Source organism: Pituophis catenifer, unplaced genomic scaffold, assembly GCF_029215685.1.
Source record: "Pituophis catenifer annectens isolate HBS135680 unplaced genomic scaffold, rPitCat1.0.hap2 SCAF_14, whole genome shotgun sequence".
NCBI lineage: Eukaryota > Metazoa > Chordata > Lepidosauria > Squamata > Colubridae > Pituophis > Pituophis catenifer.
In genome coordinates, this window is record NW_027256894.1 from 11,199,821 (window position 1) to 11,219,534 (window position 19,714).

Consider the following 19,714-nt stretch of genomic DNA (forward strand, 5'->3'; position numbering starts at 1 on the left):
ATTTTGCCAACCTCGTAAGGATGGAAGGCTGAGTCAAACTTGAGTTTGGTGAGATTCAATCTGCCAAATTGCAGTCAGCTGGCAGTCAGCAGAAGGAGCCTGCAGTACCACATTCTAACCCCTGCGCCACCGTGGCTCAGTCACCACCTTCAGTCACCTTCTTCATAAACAACTGTCTGACAGTCAGGATCGAACTGCTGGCAGTTGGCAGAGTTAGCCTGCAATACTGCATTCTCACCACTGCACCACCAGGGCTTCCTATTGAATACAAAAGCTCAATTCAATGGCACTTCAGCACAGATTGTTGCTTTATACCAGGGGTCTGCAACCTTAAATACTCAAAGAGCCATTTGGATCCATTTCCCACAGAAAAGAAAACACAGGGAGCCACAAAACCTGGGTGGGGCATGACCAACTCGATGTCACTCACTTCCACCAGTCACATGACCTCCCCTAGCCACACCTACCCAGCTGGTCATTAGGGCAGAGAACCAGTTGTTAAAAAACACCAGGAACCACAAAATCCTTTTGACATATCTCTCTTCCCTCCCTCCCTCTCTCTCTATCTCTCTATGTCTCTCTCTCTCCCACTCTCTCTGTAACTTTCTGTCTCTGCCCTGGCTGCTACTCCATCCCCTTACCTTCTCAGGCCAGGCTTGCATTTTTTACGAGCTTTCAAACTGCTAGGTTGGCAGAAGCTGGGTCAAGTAATGGGAGCTCACCCCATTATGCGGCACTAGGGATTCAAACCGCTGAACTGCCGACCTTTCAATCGACAAGCTCAGTGTCTTAGTCACTGAGCCACCACGTCCCACATGCCTCACAAACCCCATCCTTTTCTGGAAAGCTCTACCCGTGTTGCAGGGATATAGCATCATGAACCAAAGAGGACCAATGAGATCTTTGTAAGCACTGAAAGCAGGAAGATGATACTCATTCAGTAACATATACTAAAAGCAACTTCTCTGAAAGGAATTGTTAGGCTATGATAAGCTTTGGTTAATATATCGGACTAAAATGCAGTTTGTTGTATAATCTAGGGCTATACTCATCTATCCCCACTCTTGCATCATGACTGAGTCATTTCTGCATACATGTAAACTCTTCTCTTTTAATATTTCTAAATGTTTCCATTCCTTCAGCGACTCTTTCTCTCCCTGGCCATCTCTTGGAAAAACTGAGAAATCCCTAAGTGTGACCTTGTCAAGAGGCTGACCTTGTTCCTTGGGGTCCCAGCAGAAGACAAGAACCAATCTGAATAAATCTTTAGCATCTACATTGAGTCAAACTCAATTTATCTCACCTTAACGCTAGGTTTTGAATGCTCTAACTAGGCCTGAATTTAAAAGAAGATGAGGCCAGGACTCTCAGACAGAAGTAATCGGGACTATATGTTAAGTTCCAGTTAAGATGATTTCTTGCTCATGCATTTACACAAGAATCTAATAATTCTAATGATTCTAAAACAAATTTAGTCAGCATGAAATTGCCACTAGATAAGAGTTAATGGAATTCAACAGAAGTTTGACTAAGAACATTTGTGGGAATGTAATGAGTCCAGGCTGATTCCTCTCTTGACTTCACCCCAGGCTCTGCCTGTTCTTCTTCTAGGACAGGGGTCAGCAACCTGTGGCTCTGGAGCCACATGTGGCTCTTTCACCCCTCTGCTGCGGCTCCCTGTCACTCAAAATATGCGTCACAACTGCCAATGTGCGACACCCACCGGCACGCGATTTATTGAGCTTTTCAACCCCCAGTAGGCCAGCCATGGATAAATCCAAGAAAAGAAAAGTTTCAGAAGAAAACAGAATGTTTAATTCAACTACATATGCTAGTTTTGTGGCGGCTCAAGAAATAGTCAGGCACGGGAAGGGTTTTGTGGCTCCCGGTGTTTTCTTTTCTGTGGGAAACGGGTCCAAATGGCTCTTTGAGTGTTTAAGGTTGTAGATCCCTGTCCTATGAATTAGGAAAAGTACCAGACTTAATAGACTATTCTGAGCCTGCAGAAAAGATTGGAAGCAAAAAAAGATCTGCTGTAATAACCTTAGAGATATATTGGGTGGCAGAGTAAGTATCCAGTGGCAAAGATTTCTGTGACTACATTTCTTTTTCCATTTCAATAAATCTGGTTAAAGAAGACTCTGAGAATCTTGCTACTCAGTCGTGGAGGACTGGTTTAGGCTTGATATTATAGTTATAAAGAGGGGAAGCAATTCTGCAAAATTAATCCCCTACCTCTTATATATGTAAAAAATTAAATTAGGTTGAAAATGTCTCCCAATACACTTTGGGGGTTGCAAATCATCACAGCTGGCTTCATATATCCCATCTGGTTCTTAGCTCTCACAATTAAACTTTAGTATAGTTCTTAATAATATTTTAATTCTGTGTTTTTTTAATCTTTTAATATTTTAACTGGTTTTTACGTTTATAATTTGTAAGCCACCCAGCATCACTTTTTAGGGTAGATGGATAGTATAAAAGTATAATGAATAAATGAATAATGAATAAATAAATGAATGAATGAATGAATACTACTAAACCCAAACCAAACAATTTGCATTATGACTGAATATGAAGTGTTGTACCCAGCCAATGACTAATAAATAAACATGATAGCTCCATATAACCTTAAGAAGGAATTGTCAGATCCTCATTTTTTTAAATATTTTAAATATTTTACATTTTTAAAATCAAAAACATAATAGAAAAAGACAAAAAAAGAAATGAAAAAAGAAAAAGAAAAGAAAAAAGAAAAAAAAGAAAACATATACTTACACCAAACAGTAAAATACAAAACATAAATAACAACATCATATAATATTTCACAACTTTCTGCATCGACAATTATCTTTACTTTTGAATTCAATCTTCCTAATCATTCTCTTACTCTTGTGCAACCATTTTGAGCATTCTTATAAACTAAATTGTTATATATACTTACATCCTATTTATTAGCATAGTCAATATTTCATCCTTACCAGAATTCAATACTCTTAGATGCCAATTAATCAAATTTCAATTTACATTCTTATTTCTTGTTTTGATTTCTATTTTCTAGCCACGTATAGATCCACAGATTTTACTGAATCATAATACAACTGTTTTGGGCTTATATACGTGTTCCACCAGCTGGCAACACTTGGATGGCTTTATCTACTCTTAGAAGCCAAGCAGGGTTGAGTCTTCAAACCAGATCAGCTGGTCAACTCCACAGGAAAACTAAAATGACCTTGAGTCAGACTCAGGGGTGGGTTCTAAATTTTTTTACTACCGGTTCTGTGGGCGTGGTTTATTTTGTGGGTGTAGCTTGGAGGTCATGTGACTAGGTGGGTGTGGCTAGCTGGTCAGAGTCATTTCTGGAAGGTCCTCGCACTTACGACCAGTCCTCGCACTTACGACCCGACTCATTGCTTTTAACACTGATCAGCTGTAGGGCGGCCCTTTGAAGCCCCGCGGCAAGAGTTTAAACAGTTTTTTTTCCCTCTAGTCATCAGCTGGGACTCAGGTGGCAGCAATAGATTGGGGGTGGGACCAAATAAAAGTTAAGAATAACGTTGTGGGGTGGGAGGGCGGGGGGAGAACCGGTTCGGTGACGTCATATCGTCACCGCTACCGGCTCGGCCGAACCGGACCGAACCGGGAGGAACCCACCACTGGTCAGGCTGTAATAGCAGATTTTTTTTCAAGACTGTCCTTATGTCTTCCCTTCCATCCCTCTTTTGCCCACGGGAAAAGGGGGAAGAAGTGGGTGGGGTGGTTTCAATCTATTGTAATACTCTCCTACATCCCTTGAGGTAACACAAGTTTCGTGGTATTTCCTAATCTGGTGCTTCCCTAACAACCTCTGAAGCCTGGTTTGCTGTAGCCGGTTCAATACTTAGATGGGTGACCAGTATGACATCTTTAGACTGTAGGCTAGACAGAACTAAAAAAATAATAATAATTCCAGAATAAGGCAATGAGAAACCACTTCCACAAACTACCCCAAAATGTGCAGATGCGGTTACAGTAATCAAGTTTCGGTTAAAGGAGAGACATTTTATAATAGGAATCCAATGATTGTGCTTTGGAAAATCATGGTTTATGGCTTTGCATTGCATGTTAACCAGGCTCCTTTGGGGTCCAACAAACTATGGTTTAAAGAAGTATGGTATTGTGGTCAATCACTGATTAAAGTCTTGTCAATGGAGCCCTCCAAATTACATTTCAGTGCTTAAGATGTGAAGTCCTAGCAATGTGTTCTAGTAAGATCCCACGTAGTAAGCTTTCTGGTCGGTCCAGCTCTTACTGACGGAATTATTCAGCTCCGAATAATAATTATTCAGCTCAATTATCCAGATTTGTGTTTGGTGCCTGCCTAGAGCATCTGGCTTTTACAGCACTCGGAAACCATAATTAGCAGATCATGCTTTCTCTGCATCTAATATATCTAATGCTGCATATTATTCTCCAAGTGTGTCTCTCTCTCTCTCCTTCTCCCTCCCTCCCCCCCTCTCCCTCTCCCCTTCCCCCGCTTTGTGTGTGTGTGTGCATGCTAGAATTAGTCCAGAGGAACTTAGATAATTATCTTGTTATAAGGTTTTAAGGGGCTTGGAGTTCATGTAGAAAATTTTAACACGTTTCCTCCACGTCATGGGGCCTTCGAACCTTCGCAAGATATTTTTTATCATGATAGATGGCACTCCTCCCCTCGTTTACCCCCTATTGAAATCAGATTATGGAGCATCCTTCCGTTTGCTTTCCATCTTAATCAAACTCTGCCATCTTTTCCACCGTAATAATACCAGAAATGCTCAGGGAATGGATGAGGCCAAAGATCTATCACATCTGGCTTTGGTTTTCCCACTGTGACCGATCAGATGCACACAGGTAGGGCGGAAAGGATGCCAAGGACATTTTCCTTGCCATCCTTTCTCCATCAAACTTGGTCCCTGGTACCCAAAAGGTTGAGGGCTGCTGCCTTACATGAATCTTCTCAACTGTCACACTCGGTCCTCATTCCAGACTTTCTGCTGGTCTCCAAGTGGAAGTGTCTCCGGCCATGGAGATATTATGGCAACCAGGCAGATGTTACAGGGAAGCACAAGACAAGGGAAACTGTGGGGGGAAATGAATATTTTTTAAAGGAAAGGGATAATGATAAGAGCGCTTCAATGGAATAAACCTAAGTGTGTTGGCCAGGATTCATTGACCACTTTTGTACATAGGGAGAAAAATGTGTGACTTGTGTTCCCTGGATCCCTTACCTGGATAGTTGTGATATTTATATCCGCTTCCCCAGATTTTGTCCTTTATTCTCACATGGCACCAACCACTCAAGGGAGATTGAAATATTTGTTAGGCTGCTCAGGGAGAGAGCGAGCCTGTCTGCCTGCTTGCCAGCCTGCCTACTTACCTACCTATCTACCTCTATCTATCTATCTATCTATCTATCTATCTATCTATCTATCTATCTATCTATCATCTATCTATCTATCTATCTATCTTCTATCTATATCTATCTATCTCTATTTATATCTATATCTATCTATCTATCTATCTATCTATCTATCTATCTATCTATCTATCATCTTTCTACCTCCCTCCCTCTCCTCTCTCTCTTTCCCCTCTCTTCTCTCCTTTCCTCCTTCCTTCCTTCCTTCTTTCTTTCTTCCTTCTTTCCTTCCTTCCTTCCTTTATTCCTCCCTCCCTCCCTCCCTCTTTTCTTTTCTTTTCTTTTCTTTTCTTTTCTTTTCTTTTCTTTTCTTTTCTTTTCTTTTCTTTCACTTATAACCAAGAATCAGGGTTAAAACCACATGGGGTGGGGTGGGGAAGGGGAACTACAGGAAGATTTCATCTCTTGAAAGATCAGCCTGGGCTGAAACGGAGGCTGAAAAAGACTCAATGATCTCAAAAACAGGAAACTGTGTGGCAGTGTGTTCTCCAGCCTTGGTCGATGTGAATAAGCCATTGAGAAGCAGAGGCAGTCAGTGAGAGCTTTTGGCCAAAGCGAAGGTAAAGATGAGAAGGGGAGGGGTCCACTCTTTAAAAAAAAAAAACCCTTTGGCTAAGAACAAAAAAAAAGAGGGGGGGGAGAATCACTTTTTCCCCTCCTTTGCACAAGTCAATCGAGCATTTTGTTTCTTTTTCTCTGCTCAAAGCAGAATTGAGTCCTGAATATGCCTCTTCCTTTCCCTCCCCCACCCCGTTCCTGTCTGTGTTTTGAGAAGCTCTGAGCCAGAGAGGGCTGTGCTGCAGATTTCAGACAGCTCTGGGCCTGAATTCTTGCCCTTAAAATATTCAAAAGTTGTCCTTCCCAGGATCAGTGCAAGAGTCAGCATCCATCCATCCCCCTTTTGGAGAACTGCAGTTTTCCTGGTGCGGTTGGTTTCTCCCCCTTTTGGAAGAGAAAATGAATCGGGGCCGTAGGAGGAGAAGAAGGCTGCCCTGCCTCCTCCCACCTCTTCTCTCTCCAAAGAGATGAATCATATTCCCACAATTGCAATTAAATTTTCTGCTCTCACAGAATTCTGGGGCAGTGAGCAAAACAGTGACGTCCGATCTTGGGTCAAGAGGGGAGGGAGTGTCCCGTTCCCCCCCCCCCCCATCTCCTCCTGGCAGTTGCCTGTCATTAGGCTTTTCTTCAAAAGTGATTCAAGACTAAACTTTTGAGGCTGGGCGAACAGACCGACCATCTTCGGGAAGTAGCTTAGAAAATCCAATTTGGGCAAGCCGTTTATTGTTTATTTTTTAAAATACTATTATTATTATTATTATTATTTTGTTTCCTTTTTTAACCGGATGGTCTTCTTCCCTCCGTCTCATCCTTTGGCAGCTGCATTTTCTTTTCGAGTTGAGTTGCCAACTCAGTTCTTGTTGGAATTGGGACTTTTTGAGCGCTAGACTTGCCTCGTCTTCTTTTCCTTCTTCTTTTGGTGGGGCCTGTTTGAGACATCCTGGCTTTGGCTGTTTCTCCCCATCTTCTCTTTTTCTGGTTGCAAAGTCTCTTCTTCTCTTAAAAAAAAAAAGAAGAGAGAGAGACAGAGAGAGACTTGAGAACGTTCAGTGGGGAGAAGTTTCAAGGAAGACTTGCTGTTCTGTTGTTGTTTTTTTTAATAAACAACTTTTTTGCACGGCTACCCATCTCCTTCTGCGTCTCCATCCTGCTTACCGGTCTTCCTTTCCATACAAGTCACTCTGTTCCAAGGTTGTTTTTTTTTTTTAAAAAAAAAAAATCAACCAGCTGGAGTGCTGCTGGGCTCTGTTTTCTTCCTCGGAAGCGAGCTGGCTGGACTCTTGCAATTCAGAGTGGGATCGCTCCAAAGCACAAGGACCATCGGCCAAGACATCCGGGAGAGGCTATCTGGACCGCTTGATCCTCTCTTAGGAGTGAATGGTTGACTTGGCTCTTCTCTGCTGCTCCTTTTCTCGGACAAAATGTACGAGCGGCACAAGAGACGATACAGCCTGTGCGAGATTTCCAAAGAAGAGAGGGCTGTAGAAGTGGTGCTACTGAAGGTATGGCATCACTTGTATCTTCGGCTGAGCTGCACCTCTGTTTGTATCCCTCCTTTAAGGTGATCGGGGATCAGATCCTGGGTGGTCTTTCCCCCCCTTTCTTCCTTTTTTTCTTGTGAAGGGAGTTCTTTGATTCTCATCAGGAATTGGTCTCTTTTCCAAGGACAGGATTTGAAAGAGAGAGTAGCAGAGTGATAGCTGAGACAAGACTACCAGAGGTGGGTTTCAGCAGGTTCTGACCAGTTCTGGAGAACCGGTAGTGGAAATTTTGAGCAGTTCGGAGAACCAGTAGTAAAAATTCTGACTGGCCCCACCCCCATCTATTCTCTGCCTTCCGAGCCCCAGCTGATCGGGAGGAAATGGGGATTTTGCAATAATCTTCCCCTGGATTGGGGAGGGAATGGAGGTTTTACAGTATCCTTCTCCTGGAGTGAGGAGGGAATGGAGATTTTGCAATAACCTTCCCCTGGATTGGGGAGGGAATGGAGATTTTACAATATCCTTCCCCTGCCATGCCCACCAAGCCACACCCACAGAACCAGTAGTAAAAAATTTTGAAACCCACCACTGAAGACTACCCATGGTTACTACTTAGAGGCATGTTCTTTGTAAGATACCCAAGGACTTCTTCGGTGTAGGATTTTTCAGTAGACAAAGAAGAAAGCATTTGCTACGTTTGTGTGGGTAAATTTACTTAGATGTCTCTAAAATATCTTTTTTTAATATGTGTGTGTGTGTGTGTGTGTGTGTGTGTGTGTGTGTGTCTTTGGTTATTCGGGTTTTCTCCCGCGTAAAATTGGAGGTTTCTTGGCAACGTTTCGACGAAGTCTCATTCGTCATTTTCAGGCTGGTGTCTTCGGCTTCGTGCTTCTAGGAGCAATGTTAGGAGCAATATATATATATATATATATATATATATATATATATATATATATATATATATATATATATATATATATATATATAGGGTTAGCGGTCCTATGCATAGGAGGTCTGGTGCAAAAACACTTACAATGACGATGATAAATTTCATACTTTTTAAAAAAAGTTTATGGTTCCGGCGGGATATATATTATGCTTCGCGCATTCTTCTTGGTCAGTTGGCATCGTTTTCTCATACTAGCTAAGTTTGCTGTTGGATTTGGCTAATATTTTAATTAGAAAATTGCTTAGCCGTATATATGTATGTATGTATGTATGTATGTATGTATGTATGTATATGTAAATGTATATATATCACCTGCTCTCTCTCCTGGCCCCAAAGTTTTCAGTCTGTGTTTTTATTTGACTCCCCTCTCCTTTCTCCTCATTGAAATCTGGAGTTAGTTGTGCCTTTAAATAGGGAGTGTGGGGGCGGATACCTCTCTTGGCTAACGGTCCCTGGCATTTTTCCACTCTCCCCCCTTTCCCCACGCGGACGCTTTCCAAGCTAAAATTAGTAGCTGCTCCACCAAACAGTAAGGTGGCAGTCTGAGAATGTTTTGTCACTCTTAAGAGCTTGACTTTCCTGGCAGAGAAAGAGGCAGTTGAAAGAAAGCAGCCAGCGGAATGGCTCACAAGAGTCTGGCTTGGATGTATGAACTCAGAGAAATGGGGAATAGTCTAAAATGGAGGCTGCGAGGGGAGAGGTTATATACATCGTTTCCTAGATCTTTTTTGAACTGGAATAGCCAGTTTCAAATGGAATTAAATGAAAGGAAGCAGTGCCGAACCCAAAGATTGGTTCATCGGTTGCATTATACGTAAAACATGGAATATAGAATCATAGAGCTGGAAGGGACCTTGGAGGTCCTCCAGTCCAACCCCCTGCTCAAGGCAGGAGACCTTATACCATTTCCCTCAATTGGTTGGAGAATCTATTTTTGAAAATTTCCCAGTGATGGAGCATCCACAACTCCCAAGAGGCAAGCAGTTCCAATTGTTCTCACTGTCAGGAAATTTCTCCCTACTTCTAGTTTGAGTTTCTCGGTAACAAACGCCCACCCTTCTTTCTTGTCCTGCCCTCTGGTGCTTCGATAGACTAGACATATCTAGTTCCCTCAACTGTCCATCGTACGATTTAGCCTCCAGCCTTTACCATCATTGCTCTTCTCTGCACACTTGCTAGGGCAGTGATGGCTAACCTTTTTGCCATCGCGTGCTAGGAAGGGGGAGGCGGGGGAGGTTTGCGCACATGCCCACACCCATAATTCTATGCGCCCTGCCCTGTGCATGCACGCGCAGCCCCCCTCCCCTTCCCCCCGCTCCTGGCACGTGATGGCCAGGTAGGCCGTTTTCAGTAGGCTCTGGAGGCTGGGGACAGCAAAAAGGTCACTTCCTGTCCAATGGGAGTTGGGAAATGGGCCGTTTCAGGCCCCCGGTGGGCCTCTGAGGGGGTGGGGAAGGCTGTTTTCGCCCTCCCCAGATGCATAGAGAGGATCTGGAACCAGGTGAGAAAGAGCTGGCGTGCCCACTGATATGGCTACGTGTGCCACAGGTTTGCCATCATGGTTCTAGGGTCTCAGCATCTTTTTTTGTTGTTGTTGTATTGTGGTGGCATGTCAATAAACAAAACCAAACAAAGCACACTGCGGCTTTGCAGAAGATCAGAGAGAAGTTGTTCAGTTGAGCTTGGACTTGGAGAAGTATCCTGATTTGCAAGAAGAGCCCCTCTCTTCCGTGTTTTAAACGTTTCAGTTCCAGCTGTCTCAAATTTCTGTTGTGAGAAAAGAGTTTAGGCATATTAGAAAGGGATGTTTAATTTTGCAAGATTTATCATGCCACGTTATGCAGGACCCTGATTTATTATCATGGGTGGGAAGACACTGTGCTCGGTGCCACTGGTATTATGATCTTACTTACCCTTCCAAGTGTTTAACTGTCATTAGACTTAGGTGCTTAAGCTTTTCACTGCAGCCCTAAGAACGAGAAATGTTCCTTCTTTGGAAGGAAAGGTAGCATTTGTAGCTGAATTCTGTGCCCCGCACTCCCTCAGGTCTTCCAATTCCGTCCTTCCGAACGGTGGGCATTGCTCAGATATGATTGTAAATCATATATGTTTTAATGGTCATGTAATGTTAGTCATTGGCAATTAGTAGAGGTGGCCCTTAAGGCTCTTAAGTAAATTGGGACAGATGGTCTTGGCTTCCTGAATCTGAAGCCCTTTCTTTCTTCTTTCTTTGACCTCTGAAATTGAGTTTGCATTTCTCTGTTCATGACAGAAATGGCCTGGCCTTATCTTTTCTACCTATGGAGGACGCCCAGTTCGTTTTCCCATTTCCTTGCCTAGTCAGCTTCCTCGAAACCATTGCCAAAACGTTTTCAAATCGTGCTAAGTCATGGATCCTAACTCCATTTTGCCCTTCTGCTGTTTTTGGTTGCCACACCGGAACCCTTTTGGCTGGGGTTGTTCTTGGTTCATAAATTCTGCCTTCTGAAAACCAGAGATCTGAAGTCATTTTTGTTTTACTTACCCCCACCCCCAATGCCCAACTGTGACCATGTTCTTACTTGAATGCTGGAACTAGGCATCACTGACCCGATGCCTTCCAGAAGTTTTATATCCCCACTTCCATGATATCAAGCCAACATGGTCTTGGCTAAGCAATTCGGACAGCATGCCTGTAATGCAGAAGTGGTTAGTTCATGAAAATGGCCTTAAAAGTATCTTATGCAGAACGGTTGCTGGAATTGGGCATGTCTAGTTTAATGATAAGAAAGACTTGGGGGTGACATGATAGCAATGTTCCAATATTTGAGAGGCTGCCACAAAGAAGAGAGGGTCAACCTATTCTCAAGGGCCTGGTGGCTCAGCAGACTAATAGCATTGTGATTAACACCAGCTGTCTGCAATTACTGCAGGTTCCAATCTCACCAGGCTCAAGGTTGACTCAGCCTTCCATCCTTTCTAAGGTAGGTAAATTGAGGACCCAGATTGTGGGGGGCAATAAGCTGACTTTGTATAAATATACAAAAGGATGAAGGCTATTGCTTAACTCATTGTAAGCCGCCCTGAGTCTCCGGAGAAGGGCGGCATATAAATCAAATTAAAAAAAAAAAAAAGCACCTGAAGGCGGGACAAGAAACAATGGATGGAAACTAATAAAGGAGAGAAGCAACCTGGAACTAAGGAGAAATTTCCCAACAGTGAGAACAATTAACCAGCTTGCCTCCAGAAGTTGTGGTTGCTCCATCACTGGAGGCTTTTAAGAAGAAGCTGGACAGTCACTTGTCTGGAATGGTACAGGGTCTTCTGCTTGAGCAGGGGGTTGGACTAGAAGATCTCCAAGATCCCTTCCAATTCTTTTCTTCTGTTATTCACTCTTCTGGTCTGCTTTAACTGCTGCTGAACGATGGAGGAAACCTGGGTGCTGAAGAGCTGTCAGAACAAGATATATGCTTATAGTAAAACTGGATGGGAACATGATTCTTTTCCCTATTATGATCTCTTCCTGTGGGACCCGTAACTGCCATTGTCCTGTTTGCACACTATCAGTTCATATGTTGCATTAAATCATAATGCAGTTTATTGCAAATAGGTGAACCCAGCTATTATGGTTTGCAAGCCATGGTTCGTGGCTCGGCATCGTATGTGAATGCAGCCACCGTGGCTTGTTTAAAGCTGTTAGATTATGCAGGTTTAGACGATTGTACGAATGCAGCCCGTAGGTTTGTAACCAGGTTTATGAAACATGTTGTGCTGGAAGTCAAAACTTGGAATTGGGGGACATAGTGCAATGCAGATGCAGCTTTTGACAAAACAGGAAAAAAAAAGCATGTCCTTTGCACGCTGGAATCTAAATTAAAACATGATTAAAGGAAATGTGAAACCCCAGGTTTTAAAAAGGAAACGAACGTTAAAAATAATCTTGTTTCCTTCTCCCCACCCCCGGTCCGTTTTGGTGTCATTACTCGCAATAACTGTAATCAGAAGTTTGAATCCCGCAAAGGACTTGATTCTTGGCAGGGAGGTATGGACTGAGGTGAGCCAGGACAGACTGGAGCAGAGCGCTAAAGCAGTAGCTGGTCTCCAGGTTAAACCATAGCAGGTGATAGTAAAGACTTCAGGGTTCTGCGGTCCAAGCAGGTGTGAGTCAAGTTGGAGCTGCATTTGGCCTTTGAAAAGCTCTGCCTTCTCCAGAGGTTGGTGCGATGTTGTGATTTGCAAGTGTGACATGGAGAGGGTGTGGGGGGCGGGGGGAGAGAACAGATCGTATACGTGTTTTGATTCTGTACCATCAAGTCATTGTTGAGTCTTGGTGACATACATACATATTTTCAGGATGATATGTCCCTACATCATCAATGTAGCAATAGCAACAGTAATAGCACTTATATACCGCTTTACAGTGCTTTACAGCCCTCTCTAAGCGGTTTACAAAGTCAGCCTCTTGCCCCCAACAATCTGGGTCCTCATTTTACCAACCTCAGAAGGATGGAAGGCTGAGTCAACCTTGAGCCTGATGAGATTCGAACTGCCAAATTGCAGGCAGCCGGCAGTCAGCAGAAGTAGCCTGCAGTACTGCACGCTAACCATTGCGCCACCGTGGCTCATTGATGTAACTCAGTTCATCCACCTGGCTGTTGGTTATCTAATTCCATCTTTCTTTTCTCCCTCCCTCCCTGTTCCTCCATCTGTTCCTCCCTCCCCATTTCCCTCTCTTCCCCTCCCTACCCCTCTCACTCTCCTTCCTTCCTTCCTTCCTTCCTTCCTTCCTTCCTTCCTTCCTTCCTTCCTTCCTTCCTTCCTTCCTTCTTTCCTTCCTCCCTCCCTCCCTCCCTCCCTCCCTCCCTCCCTTCTTCCCTCCCTCCCTCCCTCCCTCTCCAAAGAGTTAGGTTTCTACACAATGTGTCTGAATGAAATGTGTAACAGAACAGGAATCGTATTGATTCTGCTTTTAATTCAGCATAAAGGAAATGAAGCAAATATCAGTGTTTGTCCTGAGCTTCCCCATCACTTTTTGGAACACAAGATTAATATGCTATGTTAAAAAACAACAACAACAACCCAATTCTATTTACTTGATTCGTTGGAAGTCTGTGAAGTCTGACCCAGTTGAGATAAGAGTTCATTAATTTATTCCATTAATCAAATGTTGATGGCCACCCAATTCACGGTAAGTGGAAAACAATCCAATAAAACAGTAAAATAAATAAAACATGGCCTAAAATCATGATATACCGTAATAATTATTACAAGTATTCAAAACAATAAAAACAGAACTAAAACAGAAAAAGAGAATACAGAGAGGCTGCATGGAAAGATTCCCATTAATTTGTCACCTCCTCTCCCTTTATCTTAGATTAACCGTGACAACTGGTGCCCTGTTGAACCTTCTCCAGATTCCTTACTGTTGGAGCCGAAGCATCCTTGCAACTCTGCAGGTAAGAGAAACAGTTTTTCTTTGACATATGGAAATAGAGGAGGGCTGTGCCATTCCCGAATCTTATATTTGGGGAGCTGCACAACACGGATCTTTTTGCCAGGCTGCAGTAGCCTCAGCTACCTGTCCAGTGCAGGATGTCAAAAAACCCAAGAGTGTTGTGTTTGAGGAATGCAGGCACACACAACATCTGAATTGGGTGGAGGAAGCTTTTGGTGAGACTTCTTGGAGAGCCCAATCAAGGTTCTCCAATATAATGCCCTTCAGATAACTTTGGACTCCCAACCCTCTAAACTCCTATCCATCCTGTGATAATGTGCGATATCCTAAGAGTATCAGGTAGGGCAAAGCTGGGTTATAAAATGCTATCACTGAAAGATAGCTGTGCAAATCACAATTCTTGTTTTAAAAACTTCATAGTACCATGGAGATCAGTGACAGCTTTGGTTCACCCTTCTGCTGCTCCCGTATTTCCACCAATCTCTTGCTTACCTTCTGCCTATAGAGGCAGAATGGGCAGTCTTGGTGGGGTAGTGGGTGGGAGACTTAAAAGAAAAATAAATCTCTTTTTTTGATGCCACCATCACTTTAGAAACGTCACTACATGAATGATAATAAGTCGAGGACTACTTGTAGAGAAAGGTAAAGGTTTCCATTGTCCGGTCGTGTCCATTGGGTGCTCATCTCCATTTTTCAGTTGAGGGAAGGAACCAGCATTGTCTGAAGGCACTTCTGTGGTCATGTGGCCAGCATGACTCCATGCCAAAGGCACACAAAATGCTGTTACCTTCCCAGTGAAGTGGTACCTATTGATCTGTTTGCATGCTTTCGAACTGCTAGGTAGGCAGTAGCTTGGGCAGGAATGGGAGCTAACCTCGTCGCGCTGTGCTTGGGTCTTGAACTGTCAACCTTTTGATCAACAAACCCAGCATCTTCACTGCTAGGCCACCATACCCCCTCACTTGTAGGGGACAAATCAGCAGCATTGTAACCTTCCTGAAAGTTGGACTTCAGCTCCCCTAATTTTCAAAGGCCGGCTGGGAATTTAGGAAGTTCATTCTCAGCACATCTGGACTTCCTTTGGGTGAAGTCTGAGCTGACGAAGAACTTTGGGCTTGTTTGAATTGGAATGTAAGAATTGGCCTGCGTGTAATAATCTCTTCAGATGTTCGCCAGAGATTCCCCTATGATTCAACCGAAGCAAAAAAATTCATCCTCTATATGCCTTTTTGATTGGTTCAAATGTACGTTACTGGGAAACAGAAGCCAGTTGCTTTGCCTGCAAATGTTCTATTCAGCTTTATGATATATATATATATATATATAAACCAAATGATACTGGTGACTTTCAGACCTTGGAACCTTTTAGCAAGTTAAAAGCCCAGCAGGCTTGATGTAATCAGCTGACTGACTACCCCTAAAGCAGGGGTGAAATGCTCCCGGTTCGGACTGGATCGCCCGATCCGGTAGCGATGGTGGCGGGTGGTTTGGAGAACCGGTAGCAAAAATCTCTGCCCCCCCGCCCCCCATGCCCAGCTGAGCCGCACAATTATCAGAGGCCTTTTTTTTTTTTTTTTTACTTTTAAAAGCATTTTTTCTACAACCTCTTCAGCCGAAAAAAATGCTTTTAAAAGTTAAAAAAAAAAAGCCTCTGATGATCGCACGGTTCAGCTGGGATCGTCAGAGCCTTTTAAAAGCATTTTTTTCTACAACCTCTTTGGCCGAAGAGGTTATTAAAAAAAATGCTTTTAAAAGCCTCTGACAATCCCAGCTGAGTTACCTGATCGTCAGAGGCTTTTAAAAGCATTTTTTTACAACCTCTTCGGCTGAGGTTGTATTGCATACAGTCACATTCCCCTCCACCAAGCCACACCCACAGAACCAGTAGTAACAAATTTTACATTTCCCCACTGCCCTAAAGCAATCAAACTGGACGTTATGGTGAATGAGCATAATGTAATAAAGCAATAATGATGAAAGGATGTGATACGACTATAGCCCCTCAAGGGAGAAGAGAATTTTGATTTCAAAACTGTAAAAAGCATTTTGCCTCCTCGATCTGAAGCCTTCGGCAAACATTTCTTGCCTCAGGTCTGGTTTCTTAAGCTGAGAGTCAAATCTCTCTTGTCTCAGAGAGAGCAAATCACCAGGGATGGAAGTGTTGGGGCATCGTCTCTAGGAACATCAGTGGAGACTCCGGATGTGGCAACATGCCAAGCTCAAAATGATGTGTGATCCAAGATCAGAACAAAACAATTCTTTCTTTTTCAATTTATGTTCTGAGTGTTGTAGCCAGGGGAATATTCTGAACGTTGAAACAAAGCTTCCTCCCTCGTTTTCATTTTAAAGCCAGAAAGGAAGATTGAGATTATAATCCAAGATGAGTCTTTTTTTTTTTTTGTAAAAAAAGTTTTTTTTTATTTTTTAGACAAACAAACATTTAATACATCAGTTATTCCTTCCCTATGCCATCTCGGTATTATCTTCCAAAGTTGTTCTTCTATAAGTTTCTCCTGTCTTGATCCTTATCCAGTCCATTATACCAATTCATCACTAAAATAATATTCTTTTTTTTAAAAAAAAAATTATTGGTTTTAACACAACACAACACAACACAACATACAAAACACAAACACATGATATGCGTTTCTTTTTACATATCAGTTTCGTTCCTCTTACTTTCTACTATATACATTCCCCATTTTTCCCATCCTCTATTATCATTAACTAAAATAATATTCTAATCATCACGTTTTTATACATAGTTATAAAGTTAGTCATTTATATCTCTTTTCCAACCAATGATAAAAATAATTCCATATTTTAAAATATTCTAACTCTTCTCTATCCTTAATCATCAGAGTTAATCTATTCATTTCTGCACAATCTAAAAAATTTTTTATTACTTCTTCTTCCGAAGGTATTTTCTCTACTTTCCAATTTTGTGCATTAAGATGAGTCTTGACTGCCAGAAAATTGATGAAGAGAATGATGAAAGAAATTTAAATCCCAAGACTGTCCCAAAGGTGCTTTTTCCAAGGCAATGGACTTTCTCGGGGGGTTGTTTCACTTTGCAAACATTTCACTTCTCATCTAAGAAGCTTCTTCAGTTCTTGGATGATTGATTCAGTTTTCAGCTTCTTGGATGAGAAGTGAAACATTTTCAAAGGAAAAAACCCAAGAAAGTCCAGTTGACTTTTGGGGGAAAAAAGCACCTTTGGGACAACCATGACCTGGTTGATTGAGAATCTCCATAGACATTTAAATTACTGTGCCCTTCTTACCAAAATGTATGTGTTAATATTAGGCAGTCATTGCTGAGAGAGTTGATTTTCCATGTGTTGGATCTTTAGTTCCTCAGTTTTTTCAGGCAAGATAACTCCAAATTCTGGGATTTGCATCCCAGCACATCTGGAAGGCACCTATTTCAGGAAAGCAGGTCTATTTTCCATCCTTCCCAGCCAGAGAATTAAGTATGATGCTACTTTGGACACCAAAGAAAACCATGAGCATCATTTTGATTGGTTTGTGAATGTGTGAGAATGAGAGAGACTGGAGGAAAATGAATATTGATCCAGAAATATCAAATCTGTTTTGCTAGTCAGAAAGGCATGAGAATAGCTTTAAATTATAGCTCAGAACATCAGGATTGGATGCACTGGTTGCCTTCCAGATGTGCCTTAAAATAAGATGATGATGATGATCCATGACAGAGTCTTAGTGGTATATAATTCGTTTTGAAGACTTCCTCATATTAGAAAAGGCAGAAATTAGATAAGAAAGAATGAAGTCAGCAAGATATTCTAGCCGGAGTGGCACAACCTGTAGGATTAAACTTTGTGTTGTTTCCCATGTGGATCATGGGAGGTTTTTAAGATGAGATTGGACAACCATTTGTCTGAAATGTTATCGGGTTATTTATTTATTTATTTATTTATTTATTTTTAAATTTGTATACCACCCTTCTCCCTGAGGACTCAGGGCGGTGAACAGCCAAGTAAAAACATAAACTACAAACATTAAAATACAATTAAAAAGATATATATAAATTTGGCCCCATGATTAAAAACAATAACAGACAATTAAAAACATTTTAAAAAGTGTTAGGCCAGCCCGGCTTGCTGGAAAAAGAAGGTTTTAAGGGCACGGCGGAAGGCACTGAGGTCTTGGATTCTCCTTATCTCTGGGGGCAGCTGATTCCAGAGGGTAGGTGCCCCCACAGAGAAGGCTCTCCCTCTGGGGGTCACCAGCCTACATTGTTTGGCTGATGGCACCCCGAGGAGGCCCTCTCTATGGGAGCGCACAGGTCGATGGGAGGCTGTCGGTAGAGGAGGCGGTCTCGAAGATACCGAAGATATGTGCAAGGGGAACATTTACTGTTACCTTTAGTCTGGAGAAAAGAAGGACTAGGGGTGAAATGATAGCAGTGTTCCAATATCTCAGGGGTTGCCCCAAAGAAGAGGGAGTCAAGCTATTCTCCAAAGCACCTGAGGGTAGAACAAGAAGCAATGGGTGGAAACTAATCAAGGAGAGAAGCAACCTAGAACTAAGGAGAAATTTCCTGACAGAAATTAACAATGGAAAAACTTGTCTCCAGAAGTTGTGAATGCTCCAACACTGGAAGTTTTTAAGAAGATGTTGGATAACCATTTGTGTGAAGTGGTGTAGGGTTTCCTGCCTAAGCAGGGGGTTGGACTAGAAAACCTCCAAGGTCCCTTCCATCTCTGTTCTGATTGATTGGATACCGGACTATAATATTTAGTTTCCAGTAAGGGAGATATTATTAAAAACATTGGAACCATGATCTTAATGTCCATCAATGTCCATTAAATTAAATATAAGGTGTTTTAGGGTCTCTACTTATTTGTCCTCCACTACCTACTCTTGGGGAGTAAAATCCCTAAATGATGCTCAAAATTTAGGTATTGCATTTTTCATTAAAAAGAAAAAAAAGTTAGTCCTCTCTATAATCTAATACTTCGTCTGCTGACTTGGTTCCTTCTTACGAGGGAGATTTTAAAAATGTATGCAATTCGTATTTTGCTATGGTAAATTCCACGTGAAGATTTATCCTAAAAGCTTTATGTATAATGATACTGATAATGAAAGCTGGCAGGGTGACTTTGGGCCAGTCACTCTCAGCCTAGGATGTCATGCTTCAATGACAAGCTGGTTGGTCAGTTTCTGTTGCAACCAATGGATCGACATTCAGTTGATCTGAAAAAAAAAAAAAACCCAGATTCTGCATTCGTGAGAAAAATCCTGACTCTTCTACCATTCTGTAATTTTCCATCCATCCATTCATCCATCCATCCATCCATCCATCCATCCATTCATCCCTCCCTCCCTCCCTCCCTCCCTCCCTCCCTCCTTCCTTCCATCCATCCATCCATCCATCCATCCATCCATCCCTCCCTCCCTCTCAAAGAATATAAAAACTAACAAACTAGCAAAGACTAAAAGTAATAAAGAAAGAAATGAGAAAGAAAAAGGCACAAATGCAGAAATGAATATAAAGAAAGAGCTTGCAATTTCCTTTGCAGCAAATATAAGTACAGATATAAAGTTATCTGTTAGTTTATGAATATAAGAAAACAGCTCTTTTTTTCCCTGTGTTGTTTCCCCCCAGTCATCAAAACCACAAATCATCAGTGCACTTTTTTTTTTTTGAGTTTCATGCAAAATGTCTTTAAGGGGTTTCAAGTAAGCCATAAATGTAGGTATTATTTTTCTTCTGTGATCAAAGAATCTGATTTAGCCATCTTTGCAAGTTCCATCATCTAATCATCAAAATTACAAACCGTAAGTACATTTTTTTTCCAGACTCGTGCAGAAAGTCCATAAATCAGCCA

The 19,714-nt window shown here is 42.1% G+C and overlaps 1 protein-coding gene across 2 annotated transcripts in view; it reads left to right on the top strand.

Moving 5' to 3' along the window:
• The window catches only part of AKAP13 (A-kinase anchoring protein 13), a 276,145-nt gene that overhangs the window by 175,882 nt on the left and 80,549 nt on the right, over positions 1–19,714 (top strand). The window contains exons 1-2 of one of the 2 annotated variants that reach the window (XM_070953604.1): positions 7,387–7,500; positions 13,782–13,863. In XM_070953604.1, the coding sequence (XP_070809705.1) occupies positions 7,420–7,500; positions 13,782–13,863 (163 nt within the window). In that variant the 5' untranslated portion in view covers positions 7,387–7,419. Of the gene's footprint in view, positions 1–7,386; positions 7,501–13,781; positions 13,864–19,714 lie in introns of those variants that run through there. The other variant, XM_070953603.1, reaches the window with a different exon arrangement.